The 26,980-nt window shown below is 37.7% G+C and overlaps 1 protein-coding gene across 5 annotated transcripts in view; it reads right to left on the bottom strand.

Annotated features, from left to right (window-relative positions):
- PTPRR (protein tyrosine phosphatase receptor type R) overlaps positions 1-26,980 on the bottom strand; it is a 381,027-nt gene that overhangs the window by 9,935 nt on the left and 344,112 nt on the right. For 4 of the 5 annotated variants that reach the window (XM_061206587.1, XM_061206589.1, XM_061206591.1 and 1 more), the window contains 5 exons: positions 23,879-23,958; positions 23,275-23,412; positions 10,896-11,006; positions 9,391-9,548; positions 5,726-5,839 (listed from right to left, as the gene is read on the bottom strand). In XM_061206587.1, the coding sequence (XP_061062570.1) occupies positions 5,726-5,839; positions 9,391-9,548; positions 10,896-11,006; positions 23,275-23,412; positions 23,879-23,958 (601 nt within the window). The remainder of the gene's footprint in view (positions 1-5,725; positions 5,840-9,390; positions 9,549-10,895; positions 11,007-23,274; positions 23,413-23,878; positions 23,959-26,980) is intronic. The other variant, XM_061206588.1, reaches the window with a different exon arrangement.

Genomic DNA, 26,980 nt, shown 5'->3' with positions numbered 1-26,980 from the left:
AGGCTCTGGACTTCTCAGAGGAGGCAGATATAAGTGGTGGGGGGTAAACTATAAAAAAGATGCAATGTGCAGCCTTGGATCACTAGTGGGCAGAGGCCATTGCTAAGGAGGGTATGAGAGGATAGGAAAAATTCTATGGAGCTTGGACCCTGCAGAGTACAAAATATTAGCCCTCTGATATACTGGCTCTGTCTTTTGTAGCCTTTATTATGCTCAGCTGGATGCTTCCAATTAGTCCCACCCTTTCCTTTCCCCTTTTTAATGGTCTCCACCCAGGCTCAAATTCCTATGCCATCTCTAGTCTTCTCTTCGCCACCAAACTTCTTGAAAGAACAGCTTATATTTATTATTTTACAACTTCTTTCCCTCCCTTTTAGATAGTGTCTGAGGAAAGTTTTGTGTGGTCAAATAAATGTGAAAGAGTCCTTCAAGGAAGTGTAATGGATTTCCATGCTGGGGGACACTTCAGATCCTTTAATGCTTTAATACTTTTTGTGAATATCCAAGTGGAGAGGGGTTCTAAGAAATATAGCATATAGCTTTTTCTCAAAATTAATTGAGAAGCTTTTTAATTTTTTTTTTTTTTTTTTTTTGTGCCTGAGTACAGGCTAAGAGAGTCTGACACTTAGCGGGTTCTCATAGTGTAATTAATCGTTAAAATGTGCCCTGAGAAACACAGTCTGGAAAAGCCTGTTAAGGAATCCATCTTGCTCTACCCAGGTGCCTGATGCATGTTCCGCAGTAGATGTTTAGTAAATGTTTGTTGAATGAATGACCGTATGCATGATTCAGGAGGACTGCTCTGAGCAGAGATGGTGGGTGACTGTTCCACAGGACACAGAATTCACACCCATCTACAAACACCCATCCTAAAACATCCCCCAACAGGGTCGACTGCATGGACTCGACATGCTCAGTCACACCATCCCCATCTCCCTGTGCTGAGAAGGACCCTGTACTGGCTTCATGCTTTGCTGTTGCCATCTTGAAAGAGTTAATCATTTTTTAAAATGGGGCTCCACATTTTCATTTTGCACTGGGCCCTGCAAATCAGGTAGCTGGCCTTGCAGCTCTTCTGCCCTCACCCTCCCAATGCCCAGAGCTGTCTATCAGTCTCCTCAATGGCAGGGCCTCTTCTGGAGCCCTCTCTTCAATTCCTCTTCATCAAGACCTCAGTTCTGAACATCTTCCCAATGTGCGGGGTTACACACTCTCTAGCTAACATACCCTAGCTGGAAAAGGATAGACCACCCTGTTTAAATTGTTAATAGCCAGGAAGACATAAGGTATCACTCTCACCTCTCAACTGTAGTTCAAGAAACTTGAAAAAGGAATGACTCTTTAAACCAAAGATTGGCTCTCTAATAGTAGTCTTTTAAATATTCACTACACACAGATATTTTAGGCACCCTCCATAGATAGATATTTTGGGATGAGGCAAATTCTCTATGTTCCTCAAATTATATTTCTAAGGCAACTGCTGACAATATCACTTTATCTATTCATGAAACAGCTCTCCTTCATATTAACCATTGTTTTAAAAATTACAGTGTCATTGCATTTTTTTTTATTGGCAAAGAATGATCAAAGAGCTATGTTTTTGTCTAGCAACTTTGCAATAAACATATTCCAAAAGATTGTTTACTTTTATCAAAAACAGTCATACCTTTTGAGTTAGAAATCAGAAGTCCCAGATGCCAAAGAGGTCTATTTCTCCAGTTATCTTAGCTAGGTGACATTGGGCAAGTTACTTGCTATCTTGAATTCTTTGTTCCCTTATTTTAAAAAAGTGAGGCCAAGGAATATCTCTTTTCTGACTCTTGGGTTCATTTTGGGAGTTAAATGAGGCATGTGCTTTGAAGACCATGGTGCAGTGACCATCATTAAATAAACCTCTGCTGTCAACAGTGCATTTTGGAATGTTCTGAAGACAAAATTGAAGGCGAGGACTGCCACAGAGACCAGGATTGGGCACAAGGTTTGAAGAACTGATGAAGAACAATAAGCTGCAAGGGCAGAAGAACAGACATTTGGATTTTCTGAGGCCACTTTTCCCTTTACCCATATGAGTTAAAGCCATGGTCAACAGCAGCAGTCACCTACAAATTGGAATTTTGAAAGTGAAGTATGACAAGAAAAGAATGAAAAAATGAAGCAAGATGCAAGAAGGATGGGAAGAAGTTGGATGGAGTCAAAGAAAGGAGGGAGTTTTCTGTTTTGCTTTTTATAATAACTAAGGAAGTGCACAACAGAAGGAAGAGACAAGAAAAAGAAAATCTGTTAATCCTGTGAAAGAAGGAAGGCAAAGGAAAGACTTTTCAAGGAAAGTTTCAAGGAGACGATCTGCTTCATAAACAACAGAAGCAGCGGCTCAGAATTTATGTAGAAGGGATCTTGATGAATAAATCAGTTAGAATGATTTCGAGACACATATTGGCAGTAATTCAGATCCAGGGGGTAGGGAACCCATAGGCTTTAGATCAGCAGAGAAGTTGAATATGTTTTGAAAATCCTATCAGGAGTAAAAAGACAAGCCTTGTGGGAGACCTTGGTGGTGATGGAAGGCCAAGGCTAAAAATTTCTGCCCATTTGCTTTAGGAAGGAAGGAGCCGATAGAGCAGGCATTGTGATATGGTTTTAAAAATGTATTTGTGATTCTCTTCAAAGCTAGAGAACAATTTGGTAGACTTGACAGAATAATGTGACCGGGAAGTGGAAACCAAGGTGGAGGTCAGGCTATAGAAGCAGGTGGGGGAGGAGGGAGATGGGAGGGCGAATAGACAAGATCTAAGAGTAACAAGAGCCCAAACAACGAGCACACCAAGCCCCCCCCTTTTTTCAGGGTGTTGTTCCAAATAGGGTCAGAACAGGTGTTGGACATCAACTTGGAGTCCGTTTAGATCTATGTATTTGGCATTCATGGAGCTCTGGCTCTAGCTAATAGGAAAGTGGGTGCACGGACATGAACTGGAGTCCCTTGGGGATTTGTGGGTCCCATGCAGGAGTCTTGTCTACAGAAGCACAAAGCAGAAGAGATCAAGGTCACCGCAGGAGCAACTCCAGACTGACTGTCCCTCACTCTCTGACATAGGTCCCCTCTTCTTGGTGAAGGTAGGTCCCGGAGTCTGAAGGGAAGCAAATGGATCCTGTTCCAGTTGGGGTGGGCAGTAGTGGATGGAAGGCAAGGGGGTTTCAGGAAACCAAGACAGCAATTATAAGAGGAGGGGGAGAGAGAACTGAAGCTGATCTTCTTATGCACAAAAAGAAAACATTTTTGGAAGTAGTTACATGAGGGGTATGGAAAGGCAGAAGTGGGGAGGTGGGTAGAGAGAGGGTAAGAAACCTAGATTAAATGTTCTACTCAGTATGCCACAGGTATAATCTCCTCTTAATGTTACTGCAACCCTGTGGGGTATATATTATTAGTTCCAATTTATAGATACATGTTCAGGTTCTTGCTATATTTATTGATAATAACTGTAGCTAACCTTGGTTGCATGCTTATGTGCCAGCCACTTTACAGATTATCTCTTAATCCTTATAACAACATAAGAAGTAGATACTATTATTACTTCCATTTTCCAGATGAGAAAATCAAGGCATGGAGAAGTCTTATAATTTGCCCAAGGTCACACAACCAGGAAGTGGTGGGAGCCAGGATGCAAAGCCAGGCAATAGATTTCCAGAGTCCATAATCTTAATCACCATGGTAAACAGCTTCTAATAAGCCAAAGTTAAGAGAAAAATAGAGGGAAGATACACTGACAAAGACTTAGAAATTACTATTTTAAAGGAAACAAAGAACGATAGGGATGGGGAGGGAAAACCTCATCTGGAAAGGAGATTTGAATGTTTAGTTTTTAGAGACTGGAGAAACTTCATTGATGATTTTAATAATAATGAAGATGATAGTAACAAAGCGAACATTTATTGAAAGGCTTCCTGTGTGCCAGACTCTGTTCTAAGTGCTTTATATATATTTTCTCGTTGAATTTTCAGAACAATTCTTTTGTCTCTATTGAAATTCTAGGACCTAGTACATAGTAGGGGCTCAATAAATATTTATTGCATGACTTAAAAATGTGACTTTTGTAGTTTTACTTTTAGGAAACTCTAGGTCACAGGGCTAAATTCCAGGAGGCTCAGATCCTGTGACTCTTGTTTTATTACCTCAGAGCATTTATCTCTGTCTGAAATTGTCCTGTTTATTTCTTTGCTGTTTATTATCTCTTCTCTTCTCTCTGTTAGCATCTAAACTCTAGGAGAGCAGAGCCACACTCATCTCATTTAAGTACGTGCAGCATCCAGAACAATGCCTTGCATTTAGGAGATGATTCATAAATATTCGCTGTATGAATGAAAGAAGAGAAACCATAGCTCAGCTTTCAGAACAACTCTTCATCCACGATAGCACAGTAAACTGCAGAGCAGGGAGGTCCACTGCTCATGTGCCCATACAGCATCTTCCTCTCTGTGCCTGTTCTCAATGCACACCTGTGCACGTTCTCGGTCACTGACTCAACTGTTCATTTCCCCAGGCTTAGTTGCGGAGCAAGGAAGAAAAGAAATTTCTTGTTTGTTCTGTTTTCAGTGCATAAACAGAGATCATCACAAAGGTGATCAAACCATCTATAGAAAACATGACTCTTTCAACTCACACCCATTAGGATGGCCACTACAAAAAACAAAACAAAACAAACAGAAGTTGGAACCCCTGCACACTGTTGGTGGGACTGTAAATGGTGCAGCTGCTGTGGAAACCAATATGGTATTCCTTGAAAAGTTTAAAATATTACCATATGGCGCAGCCATCTCATTTCTGGGTATATACTCCAAAGAATCTCAAATAGCTATTTGTACATCCATGTGCATAGCAGCATTATTCACAGCAGCCAGAAGGTGGCAGCAACCCAAGTGTCCATTGACACATGAATGGATAAACAAAATATGGTATATACATACAATGGAATATTATTTAGCCTGAAAAAGGAAGGAAATTCTGACACGTGCTACAATATGGATGAATCTTGAAGATATTACGCCAAGTGAAAGAAGCCAGTAACAAACAGACAAATACTGCATGATTCCACTTACATGAGGCACCTAGAGTAGCCAAACTCATAGAGTGAGAAGGTGAATAGTGGTTGACAAGAAATGGGTATTTGTTGTTTAATGGGTACAGAGCTTTTCAAGATGAAAAGAGTTCTGGATTTGGTTGCAGGACAATGTGAATGTACTTAACACTCTGAACTGTACTCTTAAAAATGGTTAAGATGGTAAATTTTGTAATCTGCATTTTGTGCAATTAAAAAAGGAATAGTGAAAAAAAAGACGATTCTTGGTGGTATGACATATGCCTCATTTTTAAGGACCAAGATCCTAAAGTGAATGATTCAGTTAAGTCAAATGAAAATGCAAAGTCCCTGTGAAGGAACAGAGGTATGAGACTAAGAAGGAACAGCTACCACCATAAACAACCTGCATCGAAGACAAGGAAGGGTTAAGCATAAGCTCTTGGCTTTGGACTCCTGAGGGTCAGTGTTGCAAGTAACTGTTTCTTTGATGGCTTTTTAATGTAATGTACATTCCTAAGCATTTTACACAAATCTCTACAGAGAGTTAGGACTTCAGAGCCTGTGGTGTTGACAAAGTCAGGCTGATCGGATTAGGTTGTGACGATGACGCCGCTCTGAAGTGTCTCTCACCCTCTCCCACCGACACTCACCTGTCCACACGCAGCTGGCAGACGATGCTCAGCGCGTCCACAACTCCTTCTTCTCTCAACTGTCGACAGCCGATGGATGTAGCAATAAAACACCCCGTCCTGCCTATCCCTGCACTGAGAAGAACAGGTAACGTGTTAAAAGGTGCAGGAAAAATAGCAAAGGTAAAATATATTCTTTTAAAAAGGTACTTTTAAAATTGGAAACAATTGGGATTAATAATAGTAATTACAGCAGTAACAGCAGCTCTCGTGTACTGAGTGTACAAACCCGGCCCTGTGCTGAGTGCTTAAACGGCATTCTTCCCTTTAGGTCTAAGCAGTAGGATGAATGGGGTGGAGGGAGGTAGTGGGGGGAGAGAATAGTGAAAAGGGTACTAGTTGTTCTACAAAGAAGAATTAAGGGCTGAAATTAGGTAAGGTATGGGCAGTAGCAAGGAGGGGAAAGACTTCTACACATCATAAATGTGAGTGTGGAGGAGTGGAGCTGAATAGTGAGAAAAGCAAAAAGTTCAAGGTGACTCGCCCGGAGGACTGAAAGAATGGCAGTGTCATCCAGACGAAGGGGGAATGAGGGCTGATTTGAGGGAGAGAGTGGGGACTTTGGTCTTGGATATACTGATGTGGAAGATGCTAGTGAATAACTGAAGATTCAATTCAGTTAAGGAGAGAGGATGTGGCTAGAAGCACATATTTCCAAGTCTTTTTTTTTTTTTTTTTTATCAAGGTAACAGTTAAACAGACATACTACCTGTCATGGAAGGTTTACTCATGAATCTCCTTCAGACGGTAAGTCATCAACTTAACAAGCTTTCTCTCTCGCTCGCTCTCTCTCAGCAATTTCAACCACAAATGTAAATTTCTCTCAAATCTACACTTAAATTCCCCAAGTTTCTCCTAAACTCTAGATTGGCATTCCACCTCCTAGCTGGCACTCTTGGTGTTGCTATTTTACACTTGCTGCATTTCAATGTATCTAAATTCAGTGTATCTAAAACAGAATTAATTATCTTTTTCCTCAATGGCATTACCAGGCAGCCATAAGTTTTCCAGCCTAGAAATCTTGGAGCCGTCTTCAACATCTCCCCCTCTCTCAACTCCCACATCCAATCTGTTACCAATTCTTACATTTTCCACCTCTGCGGAGCTGTTGTGATCCATGCTTTCCTTTCTATAAACTGTGCTCACGTTTTTGAAATCTTACTTTATGATTAGCAATGATCTCATTATGGTTTCCAAGGCTCAAGACTCTTCCTGGGCTAATTCATGATATACACAGCTGCTAGGTTCATCTTTCTAAAACAGGGACCTGATCATATTACTCGCTACTCAAAAACTGTAGATGGCTCCCAATGGTCACAGCACAATGTCTAAGCACCCTTCCATGGTATTCAGGCCCTTACATAATATGACTGTGACGAACTTTCAAGCTTTTTGCTGTCAACTTTGTACCCTTTGTGTCATTGTTTTCATTTGAATCATTGCAAAAAATTCCTATTTTCTAATTTTTCTTTTTGCGTTAATGGGTATTTCTCCAGTCAGAAATGCCCTCCCTACCACCTTTTAAAACCACAAACATTGGACCTTTTTTCAAGATCCTGTTCAACATTATTCCAACTTTTAGAGGCTTTCTTCAATCCTCATGGTTTGAATGAATAATTCCCCTCTTGGCACTCAAATAGCGCTAGTTCTCCTACGTGGCACTTATTTCCTGTTGAATGTGGGTGCAGAGGAATTCAGATGAGGAATGAGTCCCTTTTACTTGAAGTGTCTATGGAGAGTTTGTCTCAATAAAGAGATAGGATTTGAACTATACCCTGTGAATGGCAGGCATTTTGGTTATCATGAAGGAGAGAGAATGTTCCATGGATGAGAATGGTATAAGGAAAGAATTGCTGCAGAACAGAGTGACAATGAGTAGGCTAGTTTGGCTTAAAGAGAAAGTTACATTAGAGGAACAGTGGGAAATAAGACTGGGAAGGTACAGTGGGGCCTATAAAGGATCTTATATGGAAAGCTAAAAGGTTTGGACATCATCCTCTAAAAGAACGGTACTCTTTTTTCTTACTTTTTTTTTTTTTTAGAATTTGTTGAAAACAATGCGTTTTCACTCCCCAGAAAATTCACCTAACTTAATGTACTCAAATCTGTTCAAGTCATTTCAAGTTCACTGGCCCTCATAGCTAATCCACAGATCCGAGGTTGAGAACTTTTGCTCTAGGGAATGGGAAGCCTTTGAGAAGTGTTGAGCGTAGACTCCACGTGATGAAAGAGGGTTTTAGGCACCTCATCCAAGAGGAGTGCACAGAATAGGCTGTAGTAGGGGTGGAGCATGGGGAAGTGGGGTGTGTATGTGCAATTAGCCGACTTCTTCTAAAATACATGGGTGAGGTCATAAGGGCCTGAACTTGGGTGGTTGGGCAGGAAGTGATGATTATGGGAGAAGCTTTGAAGGGAAAGCCAATCTGGTGACTGATTAGATATGGAGGCTGGAGTTGAGAGAAGGGCCAAAGATAACTGTCAACATTTGATGTTGAGTGCCTGGAAAAAAGATGGTCTAATTCTTAGAAATAGCAATCAGAAGGGGAGCTGGTTTTACAGGGGAAATGGTAAGTTCATTTTAGATATCCTGACTGTTTTATGATTTTGGGTGGGGGACACTTCCAGCCCTAAAGTATGGCCAGTTAGGTATTTTTCTTCAGCGCCAAGCTAAGTTTAGGATGAGGCCTAATGTTAGAAACTAGATAATGACACTTTGGATAAATAGACATATAGTAAATTTTACTCTTAATTAAACCACAAAGGTTCAAAAGAAGGCTAAAATTATAATCTAAAATAATATACTTTATTTCTTAACAATATCAAAAACTATCTTACAAGACTTAGGAGGGTCAATAAAGTAACACCAATTATTTGGAGAAAGTATGGAGAATAAATGGCCGGTTATGTAAATAACTTTAAAATATATGCTTTAGTTTGGGCACACTAACGGGAAAACAGGGGGAAGAGGTATAAGTTAAAGGAGAAGACCTTTAAGCTAGACGCTAGGGAAGGGAACCACTGCGGACATCTGTCGCTGTGTCAGCCCAGCCTCCAGTACTGCGTGTTCTGGTAACAGCACTTTGTTTTCCTTTCGGCGAATTACCACTTGCCCACCTCCCATTTCATAAATTTACTTCCATCTGTTTTTCATGAGGTGAGTTTTAGAATAGTTGACTGGTTTTCACCAAATTTGACATAATAATAAATGTTATCAAGATACAATCCTCGTAAAGTCCAGGGGCCATCTTGAAACAACAAAAAGCTGTTGATAATTAAAAAAAACCATATGTCATTCCTAGCATATGTGAGACTGATGAGACTAATTGAATCCATCTACGTTTCAAGGTAGAGGTCTGAGTGAATAAGTTCTCCTGTTCCCTGAGCTATTAATTAGAAGTGATATTTTCTCCACTGTGTGACTGTTTGCTGAAAATATGCTAATGATGTCACTTCATTTCTGTTAAGTATCGTCTCGGTCAAGCCTCAAGTATGAGGAAGTTAACCATTTTCAATACATATTTAATTTATCAGCCAAGTCAGAACCAGGAAGTAAACCCCAACTTCCACCTGCTCTATGACTTTACAAAGGACAGCTGCTTAGGCAGAAAGGACAGCTTATCCCTTACCTGCAGTGGACAACCACAGGCCCTCGGCCCACGGAGGCAAGTCTGTCTTCTTCCACATCCAGCATGAGCTGTAGAAGGGGCTGGGCACTGGCTGGAGTCTTGTGATCGGGCCATGAGGTGTACCAGTAATGCTTCACATGCTGCGTGTGACTTCCTTGCTGAAAATAGCAACAGCCACCAGATGCTTCATTGCCCTGTGGAACTCAAAGTCACCCAAACCACAATACTGAATGCCTTCTATCACTCCCATCTTGCTGGCAACTTATTTCTAGGCGGAAAAAAAATCTAGGAGATTTTTGAAGAATACTCTTTCACCCTGAGAAAACTTTACTATAACTATGCTGATGTCAAAGTTTGACAGTCTTGCTCTGTTAAATGATAAATATGTATTTAGTATATATGTTTAAGATATATTTAATATAGAAAACATACATATGCTAAATATATGTTTGTAATTTGTTATAATAAACATAATGGATGTTAGATGAAGATATAGCCAAGAAAGAATCGGGATATAGTGCGTTTCCTGCTCTTTGAACATTCCTGAGAGGTTATTATAAACATATTGACCAGTATAAGAATGCTTAATTTTATAGTCAGTCTCTCTAATAATTCTACACTCATCCCAAATTCCAGTTTTTCACAGCAGTGAGGAATCCCTGTAGTAAAGGAGCGACAAGGGGTCACTAGATTAGAAATGCTTTGAGTGAGGGTCCATGCACATCACGTCAAAACCCAGTGGGGGGCCTGGTGTGGACGAGGCACTTGAGAACACCGTGTTGAAGAACAGGTCTCAGTAAGTGCCTTCCTATCGTGAATTTCCCATTAAAACCCTCAGCGCGGCTCTGCGTCTACCCTCTTCCTCTCTGCGGTGATTCTGTCCCAGTAATGAGGCTCTAGATAGAACTGGAATCTTTGGGATGATTGCTCTCCAGAAGTAAAAACAATACCATGGCAACATTCCTCAGCATCTGCTGCCCCAAATTTAAATAACTTTTCTATGACATAATGTGGTCCGGGAAAGTCCCCATAAATGACTGTGACTCCAGGTTTTGGGAGATCTCATCAACACTTCAGGCTTTTCTTGCCTCCCACAAGCGCAGATTTTCCCTTTCACAGTTTCCAGGCCTTACTTAAATCTGCTTAGACCAAAGGGACATTAAAAAAAGAAATCATGGTACTGTCTCCAGCACAAGCCTTTAGTTAAAGGCATTTCAAAAGGTTAAATCAGAGACATCATATTTATGCAAAGTAGAAGACCTTAGCCTCCCACTTAGTGAATTTCCTTAATGGCTGCTTATATTAATTTAATTATTCCACATACTAATAGTAGCTGACCACAAAGAAATCCATAAGGGAGTGATTATAATTTCTCCTTGATCCTGACATTATTTAATTTATTTAAATTGAATCTGCAGTACTTATTAGGATAAATAATTTCAAAGTAGAAATGTAATCCTCCAACATCGTCTACTTTGTAGATAGCTACAGCTCCACAGTTTTACCTTTAAGACAAGGTTTCGAACGGTGTAGTTATCACATTCATTTACATTGATAACCAGAACCTCGACTTTCCCATATATTCCTCTCTTTTCTGGCCAGTAAAGCACACATTTCTGGAGGAGGGGAAAGAAGAACAAATATTAAAGAAGCAAATATTAATGGTTTTCATTGGCCTTGGAGTATTTTTTATTCAAGCATCTGAAAATTTTCTATTTAGTTAATATAAAAAAATCAAGTATCAATTTTTACAGTTCTGTAAATGAGCTAAAACCACTGAACCATACATTTTACATGGGTAAGCTTTATAGTATGTATAGTGTAGTATAAATTATATCTCAATGCTTTTTAAATAAAATATCAATTTTTACATATGTCTGCCCAACACTGTTGCTATTAATCCCACACCAAAAAAATAATTAAAGCAAAATTTTCCAAATCCCTATAGAGAAATTAAGGATTAATTAAGAACTGAATTAAGAATTAGGAAACTAAGATCCAAATATTAGAGTTTATCCTGTGATGACTAGGATTAAAATGAATGTTTTCCCACAGTGATTGAGGCAAGTCACATTTCCTGCTTCATCAAACAAAAGTCTCTAATTAGAGTATCTGTAATGTGTTAGGTGCCACAGAATCCAGTTTCCCTTGTGTGTAAAGCAGATGTAATGACCATTAATACACCTAAGGTATTATATTTTCTAGGACCAATGACCCTTTCACCTATGGGATCCATTGAAATAAATGTATAGCAAAATTATTTTTAAAATTTTTATGATGTATCCTCTTTGAAGGGTTTAATAGCAGTAATAATAATTATATGGCGAGCAAGAAAATATAATGTGGTGGTTAAGGTGCAAGCTTTGGAGTCAGAGAGCCTGGGGCCAAATTTTGGTGCTACCCTTTATCTGTGAATCCATAAGCAGGATACTTAATCTCTCTGGACTCAGTTTCCTCAAGATTTAATACATGGAAAGCACTTAAGACAAAGCAGGGCATACAGTAGGCGTTCAAAACATGATGTTATTATTATTACTATTATTGTTATTTTACAACTGCTCGGTTATGGAATGGGTTTTTGATCTAAAGTGATTAGATCATTACTTAAATATGCATTAGATCATGCATTAAATATTATATTATTTTTATGATATCCAAGCTACATTATTTAAAAAACTACAAAATGAGACTCAAGCATACATATAAGCTCATATTATTTATTACTTTGCCTTTTAAACAACTGCAAAAGAACTATTAATTTCTTACCACATATTTTAACTACTAAGAATGTAAAGTGTGAAAGCTGACATTTTATTTTCAGTGCCCAGGGAAGCAATTTAATTTTAGAAATATTGTTTAAATAGAATTCATGATTTTCTTTCAAACACACATGCCTATTTATAGAGAAATTCTTTCACTTCTTGCCTTCAGTAGGGACTTTGTAGTCCTCAGGACACTTGTTTCTTTACATCTATGTCAAAGGCACGTGACCACACTTGAAAAAAATTAAGTACTTATAGATTTAAAAGAGTAGCAGCAAAAACATTACAGAATTACAGAACTAAAGGAAAAGACACATAAAGTATCAGAAACACACCTCTGGGGCTCTATCGTGCTAAGTGCCAAATACTTTATGTGATAGAGCCACAAGGAAGTCACTTCACCTAGCGGAATCAGTGTTTTTCATCCACTACAATAAAAACACATTTGCATCCTCTATGTTCTGGTTCTTTTCCAAACAAAGTAAATCATTTTCACCTCTATTTACATGCCACCCCACCCCCAAAACTGTCAAGCAATCAGGCTAAAGGCTTACTCTGGCTAATATAACATTAACATTAAAAAAAGAAACCTTTAGCACAGGGAACTATACTCAAAATCTTGTAATAACCTGTAACGGAAAAGAATCAAAAAAGGATTATACATATATATATATATATGTGTGTGTATAACTGAATCACTTTGCTGTACACCTGAAACTAACACAGCATTGTAAATCAACTATATTTTAATAATTTTTTTAAAAAAGCAATCTTTTAAAAATACAGCAATTTCTTTCCCTGCTCATTTACGAGTTGCCAAATGTCTCAAATTCCCCCAGTTTGTTAAAGATAATCATACTAACCAATTTGCCTGGTTTCTTTCAATGGAGCATCAATTATTTCGCTGCAAGACCCGAACTATTTTTTGTCTTAAAACCCATGCCTCCTGGATGAATCCAAGAAGAGTGGCAAAGGATCTTGAAAAAGGTATTGAACAAAGAAAGAGGCATTCAGTGGCCCAGCAGTCTGGCATACGTGCCCCCATTGTCCAAGATCAGGCCTGAGGAGCAGGGCCCCTCTTTGGGAAGGTGGCTCTTGAAACCGGTAAGAAAAGCTGCGAGGCAGGAGCTCTCAGCCTGCACCCTGACTCTTAACAATACAATCCAGGCTTGTGAACCTACTTGATAAATGGAAGCGCTGCTCGCTTCTCTCCCAAGCTTGCCGGGGCCCTCTTGAATGTTTTTCTTGACTCTTTACCAAAAATGAAATTGGCAGCCGGCTCCCAGTAGACAATGCAATGTGACTTGTTCATTCAAACAACCCTTAATTAGCATCCCATCTCCTTTCTGAGATACAATAGCTTATTTCTACACACCGAATACATTTTTTCCCCCATTTTAGGAGAATGTAGAAAAAGAGACCAGATAAGTGTGGGTGCTTTTGAATATGAAGTGAGGGAGAGCGGCAAACGTAGTTGTTTCTAAGAGCACAAGTTCATGTTCAAATTATTTTTGTGAAGAGCTTTTTAGGGTTTCTTTATTGTGGCTCTAACAATGATATAAAAAAGGAAAATGCAAGGAAGGAAAATGCTCTCTTACAGATAATATTGTGAAACCACACTAATTGTAGGTAATTCGAAATAGCACGCTATCTAGCAGAATGTAACCCCAAATCATCACTATTCTTCTGCTACATGGGCTGATTCTTTCAGTAAAATTATCTATTAATTCCAAGAATTCATAATTCGGAGGACAAAGAGGTTTCCAGAAGGTCATGTGTCTCCTGTGCAAACAAGTAATTAGTGAACCCTGACTGTAGATTCTGGACATCAACCAATTTTTCATAATCAGTGGTTTACAGCAAAAGTAGAACGCAATGCAAAGCAATGCAAACTGATATTTTTATAATCTTTTTTTTTTCTTTGACCATCCCTCTCACCCCCACCACATTAGGACTATTTGTGTATAAAGAAGGAACAGGTCTAGCTAGTATTTTAGTCGCCTGAAAAAAAAATCTATTTTTAAGTTACATTCTTTTTAAATTCTATGCACTTAAAATCAAAGAGATTTTGCTCTATGAGCTAAAGACTATCATCACATAGAAAGTGGCTCTAAATAAACAAAAAGAAGATACTCAGTTGCATTTGGATTGCATTTGCATATAAGACAGAATGGGTCAGATTGTCGAAAATTATTATGGTTTTAGTTACTCTAATTCTTAGTGTTCCAATTAAATATTAGTAACATAGGTGCAGCAATTTAATATTAAAAGCACCTTCACCAACCTTATATCACTGAATCCCTTCCACGATCATTTGTGTTAGGTAGCGCAGAGAGTAGATATTGTTATTATTATTATTTTTGTCATTTTACAGCTGAGAAAACTGAAGCTCAGGTGTTTTCATAAGGTTCTCTGGGAACATCCTCTTGGGGCTAGGACCCTCTGAGCAAATATCACTTTATACATTCAAGTTTCTGTCTTTGATTTCTGCACTAATAACCAACACTTTTTTCTAGAGCAATAACCAATGCCCTCCCTTCCGTCTATGAAATATGCTGATGCTCGTGGAACACTGAATGCCCTCTGTCCGCCCTCTTACTAAGTCCAGCAAGTCTGTCACTATCTGCTAAGCTGCATGTTCAAGTGGTATTTATATCCGAACCTCTTAATGACAGTTGTACTTGTTATTAGAGCCCAGTAATTTAATGAAACTTTACATAAATCAATGAAACATGAGGGTGGAAAGAAAAAAAAGAATTGTTCTATGAAATAATTGCATAAGTTAATTAGGTTTTCGGTGGGGAAAAAAAGTAAATCAGTAAAGAAAACTGCGGTCAAATCAGGTACAGGTGAGACCATTATAAAAGGGCAAAGTGTAGAAATATAGACAGGATTCTGCATTCATATTGCTTTAAAAATTTTTCTATGTTCTCTCACATTTCAAAGAAACTGAAATGGGACATTTCAATGATGTATAAAGGGCATGATTTACACAAACTATATGACCGAGAGCCAATATTAAAAATAAAAAAAGACAGTCCCATAATAAAATAATGAACAAATTTGAATATGAACAAATGTACCTGTTTTAAGACAAAGTAAAACATTAGAGTTTTTTTGTGTGTTTGAGTCTCCACTCTGATTTTTTTTTTTTTTTGGATTAACTGTGTCAAATAAGAAGGCTTCTAACTATAGTTAGAAGTAAAGCAGGCTACAGCAATTGAATAGAACCTAGCAGATTAAAAATTAAGGTGCCAAGTTATATTTGGAATGTAAGCATGTTTGAAAGGACAGGTGAGTAATTTTTCTTAGGGGCTGTCAGCCTCTGAATTTCTGGCCACTCTTAATTGCTTGGGTAGCATAACTGTCAAGCCCCTGGTCTTTCAGGAAATGAGCTTAGGCTGCTGGGCATTGCTGGGCAGTGCTAGGTCAGGCTGCTTCTCTAGATACCAAATATCTAATTCTGGTCCTCCAGGACAGCTGAATACCAGTCAGTGGGTCTCCACTGTCTTCCAAATTACCCTCCCTGACTTTGTTTGTACAGACACTCTGATTATGGGACTTTGCTCGTTTATTTTCATTCTTGGTACAAAATGTGAATCCTCTTGTCCACTCCACACTTCACAGACTGACCTCTAACTTGAGCATGACTCCCCCATCACAGTTCCAATCCACACTTTCAAATTGTCCACTACTTTGTTTTTCTTGTTTGTTTGTTTTGCTTATTTTTGGCCTTGTCAGGTCTTAGTTGTGGCATGCTGGATCTTTGTTGAGCTACGCATGATCTTTCGCTGCGACGCACGGATACTTCCTTGGGGTCCGCGGGCTTCTCTCTAGTTGTGGCCTGCAAGCTCAGTAGTTTTCTCTTCTTTAGTTGTGGCATGCGGGTTCCAGAGCGCGTGTGCTCTGTAGTTTGCGGCACACGGGCTCTAGTAGAGGCGTGCAAGCTCAGTAGTTGTGGCTCGTGAGCTTAGTTGCCCCGCGGCATGTGAGATCTTAGTTCCCTGACCAGGGATCGAACCCACGTCCCCTGCATTGTAAGGAGGATTCTTTACCCCTGGACCACCAGGGAGGTCCCCTTGTCCACTACTCTGAATGAGCAGATTTGACACTTTTTTTTTTCTTTAAACCAAGTCAAAATGCCTTGTTCACCTTCCTAGAGAGAACGGTTGGAGATTTGAATCTGGACTGTAAGCAATCCCGCACACTTTTCTCTGGCCACAATCACTGCTAGGACTGGAACTTTCTCCCTTCCCACCCTAAGTAGGGAGAAGACTTGAGGAGGGCGTATATAGTGGTGAGAAGGAGGAGGAGGAGTTGGGAGTCAGGTTGCTAGCCGTTTGGTCTTGGGCAGGTTGCTTAACTTCCCTGTGTCTCAGTGTCCTCTTTTAGTGGGATTTACAGATATGTTTATTGTAAAGATTGCTTTCTAAGCATATTGTTAGTGCTCAATAAATATTAGTTATTTGGAAGATCAAACAGCCCAGTTTCTAGACTTTCTATGTATATTTGATGAACTTTCTAGATTATCTAACTTAAACTCTAATTTTTTAGCTAATTTTAAATAGTTGAGAAGATGTATTTTCATTTCATTCATTTAGAATATAACAGCATAATTAACATTTAATTATGAGTGTTTTATCAGAAAAATTTATTTTCTCGTCAAATGTACAGCTTAAAAAGGTCTACTTTATTTTTAAGTATGTTACTTATATATTGAATAGCCAATCATTCCCAACTGAATACCCATCAGATTTTACAATGAAACTTAAGGTCCACATGGGATATAATTAATACTTACATTGCAAAAAAAAAACCCAACCTTTTTTGGATGTATTTAATTAAGTAAAGATATCTATAGTAGCTGTGACTTGACTTAATGAAGTCATTGCTTATCTTCTTTTGTATTCATAAAATTCTTACAGGCTGCCATTTATAAATTTTAAAATGACCTCCTGATCTCATTGCAAACTGTCTTCCATCTCTCTTACTCTACCATATGTTTGTTTTCTCCACCCCCCATAGCACCTAACACTTTGCACCTGTATACAATATTTTAAAATTTTGTTTCTTGTTTATTGTGTCTCCCCTTTTAGATAGTAACTCCATGAAAGGAGGGATCTTTGTCCGTTTTGTCAATAAAGATATAATCCAAGCGCCTACACTGGTGCTTGATGGTTGATAATTGATAAATATCTGTCAAATGAATGAATGAATGTGCACAAATACAGCATTGGATGTTTTATAAAGAGGAATGTACTGAATGTCTTCAAGGTTAGCTGGAGAATTCCAGATGCTAAAGGTGATGATACAGTTAGATATGTTTCTGGAAAACACATTGGGAATATGTTTTTTCAAAAGTCCACATCATGTAGCCAGGTCATTTCACACCTAAAAATATACATTAATTAAATAATCAAAGATGTGGATAAAAAGATTGGAAATAACTTAAATATCTCTTAATAAGGAATGATTACATACGTTTTAGCATCCACAAAATGAAATTCTAGCAGTCATTTAAAATCATGTTTTTGATGAGTTACGAATGACATGGAGAGCACTCATAATATAATGTTAAAAGCAGAATATACAATGAATACAGAACCCTCTTTTATTCTCTATATTCTTCAGCAAAATTTAACATTCCAGTCCTATCTCCCTTCACTCCCTACTATGCCCAGACAACATCAAACGGCTCAACTCACGCATGCTATGCGGTGTCTTGTCTGCCTCTGTGTGCTGTTGCTTTGCCTGGTTTATGTTCCCTTGTGCACTTACTCTGCAGCCCCTACTGAAAAACTTTAAGGCCCCATATGAGCTGTATGGACAAAGAAATTTAATTAAAATAAATCCTTTCCATAATTTTACCAGAGAGAGAAAGGAAGGGAATGAAAACAGAATACTTAAAATACGATTTATTTATTTCACTTTCTGAGATCAAACTGCTTGCAAAGTGTGAATAGGTCAATGGGCAAAATGGGGTTTGTAAGTATTTAAGTCACATAGCTGAACTCAGATGAAAGATGTAAATATTAAGAAAGAATACGGCTGTGTTAAATACTTGAGAGAAGTATTTTGTTAGGCCAAATCACCAAGTAATTCCCTCACTTCCTGAAAGATAAATTCAGTGTCTTACTGCTCCCTGAAGCCAACAGTGGGTCCCTTGTCTTCTAATGTCTTGTATCCTTACTTGGTCCGTTTATTATGTTGGGGCAGTGATTAAGTACATGAGCTTTGGAATCAAATAAACCTGGACTAAAATTTGGACTCTATCACTCACTTACTTTGAGGCTGTAGGCAAATGGTTTAAGCTCTGAGCCTCAAGTTTCTCAATCATAATATAGGGAATCGTGCTTTGTAGAGTTAGAGTGAAAAGGCACAGAATTAATGTATGAACTGTGCTTACTACGTATATTTAATAAATGGCAGTCGGTAGAAAATATCTTCCACGGTATGTATACTATGACCAACATTCATACTACTTCTCTTCTTTCCTAGGAGAAAGTCTGAGCTAGTCTGAGGACTTTGGAAATATGCAAATGCTTGTCCTGCTTAGATTGATCTAACTCCAGCTTTGCAGGTTTTGGCCACTGTGTCTTCTCTAGACAAGCAATAGTTCACCTTAAAAGTTTGAACACTGTGTTTCCAATGTTTTATTTCTTTCAAAAGGAATTCCCTTCTTGAGATTTATCTAAATGAAGAAATCAAATTTACCAGCAATAAAAATCTCTTCTCCTTTCTTGCCATAGAAGATAACTGATTCTTCAGCTCTATTTAAAAATTTTTTGTTTATTCTCATTTTATAAAGTAACTATGAGAATATTGGGATTATTGAATAAGAACTGGCAATTATTCACTTATTCCTTTATTTATGTATTAGAAAATAGAAAGGTTCATGAAAATATAAAGCCTGGGAATTTCTAAAGATAACTCCACCTTCACATATTTTTGGAGGAAATGATTTTTGTCTGTTCCAAACAATGACGCTTAACACAATTGAAAGTTGGCACATTTTTGGTAAACAGCATCTTCCTGGCAGTGTGAAGTCTACTGCCTATTTCTTTTGAGCCAGACTTCTCAGTATCATTTTGATCTGTAAAACATCAAAGTTTCCTCCATAGTATTGTATTTACATCTTTAGAGAATCTGGACGGAAAGGAATTTTTATTTTAATTTAATGGGTAATCAACAATAACAGAAGTCAAAATCTTTATTGCAATATTTGGAATTATGACTGGCCACAGGAAAGTACATGTAGCAAATTACACATAGAAAACATGTAACAAAATCTATTTAATTTGATATTTCCAGAAGATATATCCCAGACATTTAAAAAGGCAAGAGGCTAAAAATGGTAAGAAAAAATAATACCTCTTCAATTTCTGAATTATGCAGCCAAAGAGAAAAATAAAAACCTCAATCACCCTTTATGTGGCCATTATTTTTTTAAAATTCTGGCTTTTCAACAGATCTACTTGGTTGCCCTATGGAGAACGTGAATTCTGAGAATGGTACCAACAGGGTAACTCCAACTATGATGCACTTGAAAAAGAAAGAACAAGATGGGCTCTATTCCTTTGCACATTCAGAATGGAGATGTCTGAGCATCATCAGAAATCAACTCAGTGTCACTTTGAAACACATATTTATCTCATACAGCAGTACTTTTAGAATCACAACTTTGGTCTTGGGAACAGAAGGGAAGAATATAACTGTCTGTTGGGGCTTTGGCATATTTGCCAAGTGTTCATACTATCTTTGTTGGACTTCTTTAAAATATGTCACATCCTACTCAACTTCTAGGGAATTCTTTCTCACTAACCATCAATCTTGGCTTCTTCTGTCCTGATGAAATCCTGATTCAAGAACAAGTTAAAGCACTATTGGTGTATTTCTGACTTTTTGTCTAAGGAAACAAATATATCACAAAATTTGAGGATTGAAATGCTCAAGACACCAAAATTATAATTTATCTTACACAGTTACTACAACCTATTCGCTAATCCTTGTGAGATATTGTTTCACATATGCTTTGCCAAGTATCAATCCTTAATAAATATGTAACAAGAAAGTAATGTTTTCTGTGGAAAATATAACTTGTTTCAAAACTTTTACATACTTATATTTATGTAATTGCATACATCACAGTGCTTTTTCTATGTTGATTTTATTTTTAATAGAAGAAATAGAATTAATAAGGGTATGAATGTGCTTTGAGAAAACACATCGTGACAATCTATTCAGAAAATTGTAATTCAAACCGAAGTGGGCAGGAGTAGTACAGTCTATTCAGATCTAGGAAATGTTGCTAAATCCTGTGTGAGTTCTGGGTTGTCTGTGATTTTCTCTCATTCCTTTGTGGGTATTATTCTACTGATTTTTTGGCTACTGAGAAGCCAATTGTTAGTCACTCTGGTTGTTAAAATAGTCTCTGTAGTGTTTTTCAGTTCCACAGATGTGTCTAGTTGTGGATTTATTTTTACTTATCCAGCCTAGGATTTACTGTACTTTTCAAATCTGAGAGCTCAAGTCTTTCACCAGTTTTGGAAAATCTCTAGCCATTATTTCCTCAAATATTACTTCTTTTTTTATATTCTCCTTTTTCATCTTCTAAAATATCCATTAGACATATATTGGACATCTAAATACTGTCCTCCATATGTCTGAAACTCTCTTTCATATTTTTGGTCATTGTGATCTTCTAGGTAATTTCCTTAGTTCTATTTTTTAATCCAGTAATTATTTATTCAGCTGTGTCCAGCTTGCTAATAAACCTGTCTCATGAGGTTTCTTTTTTTCATTTTAATGTCTATATAATATTTATTTCTAGGACTCTTTGGTTTGTTTTTAAATCTTCCTAGTCTTTTTTGATAGTAACTTGTTCTTTTGTCAAGTTTTTAAATTTTATATTTTGTGTGCTTAATTATAAAAAAGCCTCTACTTATAGTTTCTATTATTTCAATTTCTTGTGGGTCTATTTCCACTATTTGTTGCCTCTTCTGCTTTTTACTTATGTTGTTTATTTACATGTGTGTCTCAGAATTTTGACTTCTGAGCTTATGTTTGGCTGGGCTTTTTCTTTTGAAATTCTGTGTAGTGTATGCTGAGAGCACATGCATCCAGAAAGTTTTTGCCTTTGTTTTTGTAAAGTGCCACAAGAGCGTTACCAATGCAGTATTACTTTTTATATTATTACTTAAATGAATATAAACTATTTTATAAATGATTTATATAAATAAAAGAATCACTAATGTATATTAATCACTTAACACTTGGTGTTTCCTAGGTTTTGAATTCTGAATACTCAAGAGTACCTCTTTATTGATCTCACGAGAAGGCCAGATTTCGCTGGATTCACTTCCTCTTATAATCCTATTTTGGTAGGTAGGTTTATTTTTGTGGTTCACCCTTTCACTGAAGGCCTAGCACTTGCAGGTGTTCACTTCATGGGAGGTCTCAGTTCCAAGTCCTGGTTCCTGCAAGCCCAAGGCTTTGTCTCCAGTTCTTATATTGTCATTAAAACACAAGTAACCTGTAATTCTCTGGTTTTATGCCTTTTATTCAGTTTTTGACTGATTTACCTTTTTCCTCCCAAGCTCTGCTATGCATGCCGTATCATATTTCACCCAGTATGACTGTTTTTTCAGATTATCTAGTCTGCCATATTACATAAGTTCTATGTATGTATGTATGGGTGTATATATACAGAGAGTACACCTTTAAAACTTGAAGAATTTTTTCCTACCTTGAAGGTAAATTGTCACAGATATTAAACAACTGTGCAGGAATTGTCAGTAGTTTATTATGTTGACAGATTGATAGTGGGTGAAACACCTGAGAATATTAGGGGTTATTTTTATTATGCCACCTCAGGCTTTCATATAAGATTCATAGAAATGCATTTATTTAGTAAGCATATAGTTAATGTAGTATAAAACTTCATCTGCTGGCCAAAAAATGTACTTTTTTTCCAGGATAAATTTCAGAAAAAGATCCTTTATCTAGTGCAGCAAAAATGGAAGAAAACAACAAACTTTAAAAAACCTTAAATTGCTGTTTGTGAGCCTGAATTTTCTTGATTAGCAGCAGGGTTATAGTATAATCAAAGGTTATGACTCACCAAAGGAGTATAAAAGAAAGTTCAGTTTTCTTAAATTCTGATTGTCACGGTGAGGCCCTGGTATAGTAATTTTGACAAGAAAATAATCACAAATGCTGACTAAAATCAGACTGGAAATTATCTCAATAAGATGCCATGAGATGTTAAAAAAAAAAAAATGCCATGAAATGTAAGCAGTGCCTAGGAAAGCACCCTTTGGGAATTACATAACTTTATTTTTACGATGCAAAATACAGAATGTATATTGTGTAAGCTAGATCCTTAGAAAAGATTACTAGTATGGATGCGGAATCTAATTTTGTCTCTTTCTTGAATTTCTTTTTATGAAAATATTGAGAAAGTTGCTTGGTTTTTGTTAACTTCAAATCTTTCTTCAAATCTCACTTTCTCAGTGAGGCTTCTCCCACCCACCCCGTGTAACCCTGCAGCTTGCTCTTCTCCTCTTACTCCTTCTTACAGCTCAGACACTCAGTCCCCTTATGCTGCTGCTTTACCTTTTTGTCCTACAGCATTTTTCCCTTCTAATATGCTATATTTTTATGAAATTATGTTTGTTGTTTTTTGTCTGTATCTCCCCAACTAGAAAGTTAAAATCTACCAAGGGCAGGAATCTTTGTGTTTGTTTACTAATATATTGCCAGCAACTAAAATAGTATCTCACTTAGTAGGTGCTCAAAAATTGCTTGGGATGTAAATGAACAATTTTTTATTTCCCTGCCTATAAATCAGAGTGATAATTCATGGCCCCTCATTTCCTTACAGAGATACATGGGTACAAATGTGATCCATGTATGCCAAGTACATTGATTTAACTGAAAGAAAGTCGTCATTCATAGAACACCAATTACCATTTTTTTGGAAGCATAAAGTGGCCTAGCCTTTAAATGTCTTAATGTTTCCATCTTAAATCTGTTATTAAGTATATGGCAATTTTCCTTAAGCAATCTCTCTTCTATAGCAACAGAAAAAATATAATGTTCCATACTTGGGTAAAGGTCATACCTCATTTTTTTCCTTGAGTTTTGTGATCATAACAATCACGGGACTGTCTTCCTGCCAAACCATCTGCCAGAAATCATTCACGGTGTTGATCATGGGGCCCTGCGTGGCGATGAACGCTTTCTCTTTGCCACTGTAGCCCTAGTTTGAGAAAGGAGACAAAAATGTTGGCTTTGAAGTTCATGCCTTACACTGAAGTTTAGGTGAAAGATCTTCAAAACAAAATAGCTCTGATAATCCAAAAGCAACACAGACTTTTGCAGCTTTATTGATTCTAGCACCACAATTCTTGGGGTTGTTCTCCCAGCAAGTCAGGCACAGCATACGGTACTGAGGTTTATAAAGCTCAGTCCTCCCCAGAGCACCTCAGAGGGAGCACTATAGCCACAGACACACAGGAAAGGAAGACTTACTATAAATGACCCGCTACCAATGTTGATTATGACCAAGCATGCAAAAAAAAAAAAAAAAAAAAGCAACAAACTTGCTAGTAACCAATTTAAATCAAAATTAATCTATTCTGAGGAAAAAAAATAAAATAAAACTAACAATTCCAAATAGTAAATTGACATGCTCATCAGAAAGAAATTTAGATTTATTTACTTACCCTAATATAATTAGCATTAATGTAGGTGCTCAAAGAATTAGTTACATTTTTTGGTCTTAAACATACTCTGCTGAGGGGATCTAATGAAGAAAACAAGAAAGACTGTGTTAACCAGATTTACTCTTTTAAGTTTCTTAGAACACCAATAACCAGTACATAGCACACTTATATACTGACCATCTGGCATGTGTCAGTGTTTTTTGTTGGTGTGGCTGTGTGTCTGTCTCTTTTTTTTTTTTTAACATCTTTATTGGAGTATAATTGCTTTACAGTGGTGTGTTAGTTTCTGCTGTATATTTGCAAACGAAGCAACTGACAAAGGATTAATCTCCAAAATATGTGTGTCTGTCTCTTGATCCGTGTTTATTGAGGGACATTTGAGGCCATCTTGACCCCTTGTCCTGACACAGATCTCGTCCATAAGCCCAAGATGATGAGTTTCTACTTTACGCCATTTTTGGTGGGTTTCTGATTGTTGACCCCATTTCTCATTTGTGCTCCTTTTCTTATTCTTTGCATTTGGAATTTGCACCATATCTCCCTACTCAAGTCTCTCTTCTGTCCTCCGCAACAGCAAACACTTGGTCCAGTCCAAATCTCCTCTCACTACTTAGAAGAAGCTGTCTTTAGTTACCATGTGTTTGTTCACTGACATCACAAATATCTGATATCGGATAGATTATTATAGTATTAAATTCTAAAATCACTTTCCATCAAGAAGAGTTGAAAGGCTCTTTGTGAACCACGGTCGTGATTTTTACCAACATTTACGTAAATAATCCCTTTACGATTTCTTTAACCCGGTTATACTCTGAGCCTCTTGAAGGCCAGGGTGGGGATTTTTCATGATCTGTATAAGACCTGGTGTTTAGCACAGTGCTTATATATATGTAATAGACATTCAGTAAATGTCTATTGCGTTGATTTAAATGGCCCCTTCCATTTTTTAAGAAGTCAGTTCTATGCATTCCTCTCTAGCAATTGTTCTGTTGCTCCTCTTCTCCCGACAGGTAAAGTCTGAGTTTGTGTTTTGCCCACCTCCTCATCTACACTTCATTTCTTCTTGCGTACACTCCAATCTATCCTAACCCTAGTCTTATGCAGACACTGCTCTTGCCGCTGCTGACACTTTTGCTACTAAACCCAATGAGCTCATGGTGGTATTTACTTTTTCATGTCCTCTGTGTAGAATTAAAAAACTGTAGATCATGTATCTTTTAATGGAATTTTCTCTTCCCTTGGATGCTGCGTCACAGCATTCTGGGTTTCCTGCTACCCATTCGATGGTCTCTTTTCAATCTTTTGCTTATTTCTTCTGCCTCCTTTAGTTTATTTTTATATATATTTATTTATTTATTGGCTGCACTGCACGGCATATGGGATCTTAGTTCCCCAACCAGGGATCGAACCCGTGCCCCCTACAGTGGAAGCGTGGAGTCCTAACCACTGGACCGCCAGGGAAGTCCCTCATCTGCCTCCTTTAATGTTGCTGATTCTAGGATTCAACTTGACCCTCTTCTATGCTCACTTGACACTGCCTTGTTAGGTGATTGACTCATCCCCATGACTTTGTACCCATATCCTGGAGACTCCCAAAAATATATCTTACACCAGACTACTCTCCTCACTTATAGACCACATTTAAAAATTTTTCATTTCCTTCTGGATATACTACAGCTTTGTGAAACTCCACATGATCATGTGCTCCTGATAGCCCTGCGTTATTCTATGTTGGGTGTGCTACCACAGCTCCTGAGTCCATGTTTGAAAACTAGTTGGACTTGACCCTCCATATTCATGTTCTGTCCGTTCTGTTTCCTGAAACTCGCTAGGATTTATCTTGCCTCCCTCTTCCCAAGGCTTTCTTCTTAGGCTAAGACCTGAGCATCCCATCTGGTCTAACTGTCTTCAATCTTGTTCTTTACACATCCATCCTTCTCATAGCTGGCAAGGCGGTCTCTGTAAAATAAAATCTGATCACATCATTCCCTTGCCTAAATGCCATACATGGTTCCTAATTGTCCACAGCAGTATTTCCCAAACTGTTATCTGTAAATAATTTCTTTTATAACATATAGAATTAGGTCATATAACTTGTAAATTAGATCATCCTTAAAAAGGGGGTTCAGTAATCAAATAAATATGGAAAACACTGAATTCAACAAACTTGAACAAGAACCTTTTCACTGCAGAATTTCTCAGGGTCTATATTATGCTAATATACTCTGTGAATTTCCAAGAAGGTATTATTTATAAACTTATTTGTCCACTGCATTCATTTTATTATGAATACTTATTGACAACTTCGGCAGTCCAGAGCAGCATTGCCCAATAGAACTTTCTGTGATAATGGAAATGTTCCTTATCTGTGTTGCCCAAAATTGTGACCACTAGCCACGTTGGCTACTGAGCACTTGAAATGTGGCTAGTACAACCTGAGGAACTAAAGTTTTAATTTTATTTAATTTTAATTCATTTAAATTTACTTAGCCGTATGTGGCTACTGGCTGCTCTACTGGACAGTGCAGATCTAGGGGATGAAATCTCCTTAGTGGGTCCAACAAGTCTTTATCTTTTCCTCATCAATAATCACAGCCTCATCAATAATCACTTTTCTACGTGTACATGCACAGCCTCATCAATAATCACTTTTCTACGTGTACATGCTCTAGTCATATGGGCCCAGGGAAATCTCTCAAATACTCCACGTTCTTGCAGATTCTATGCTTTTGCATGTATTGTTTCCCTGCCGTCTCTGCATGGTAAAGTCTTCCTCATTTTTCAGGGCTCAGTTCAAGAAATACCTCCTTTCTGAAGCCCTCCCTTGTCTTCCTGGTGGAATTAGGCATTCCCTTCTTTGCTCAGGCTGCCTGAGTTTTATTTTAGTATTTAACATCTTGTATTGTAAGTGCTTAAATGTTTGCTTGCCCTCAATGGTTTGTGATGAGCCCCCTGAGAGCAAGGGCTGTCTTTAATTAACGTTTGTATCCTTTGTGATTTCTATTTGGTATGTGGCTCAGAGAGTGTTTAATATCAGAATTAATTTCGATCAGAAAGAGTTAAAACAATGTTTTTTTCAATTTTTTTCTTTTCATAGCAAAG

Source organism: Eubalaena glacialis, chromosome 11 (assembly GCF_028564815.1).
Source record: "Eubalaena glacialis isolate mEubGla1 chromosome 11, mEubGla1.1.hap2.+ XY, whole genome shotgun sequence".
In the NCBI taxonomy this organism is placed as follows: Eukaryota; Metazoa; Chordata; class Mammalia; order Artiodactyla; family Balaenidae; genus Eubalaena; species Eubalaena glacialis.
Note: the sequence above shows the minus strand (reverse complement) of the source record. Positions and strands in the feature narration are given on the sequence as shown.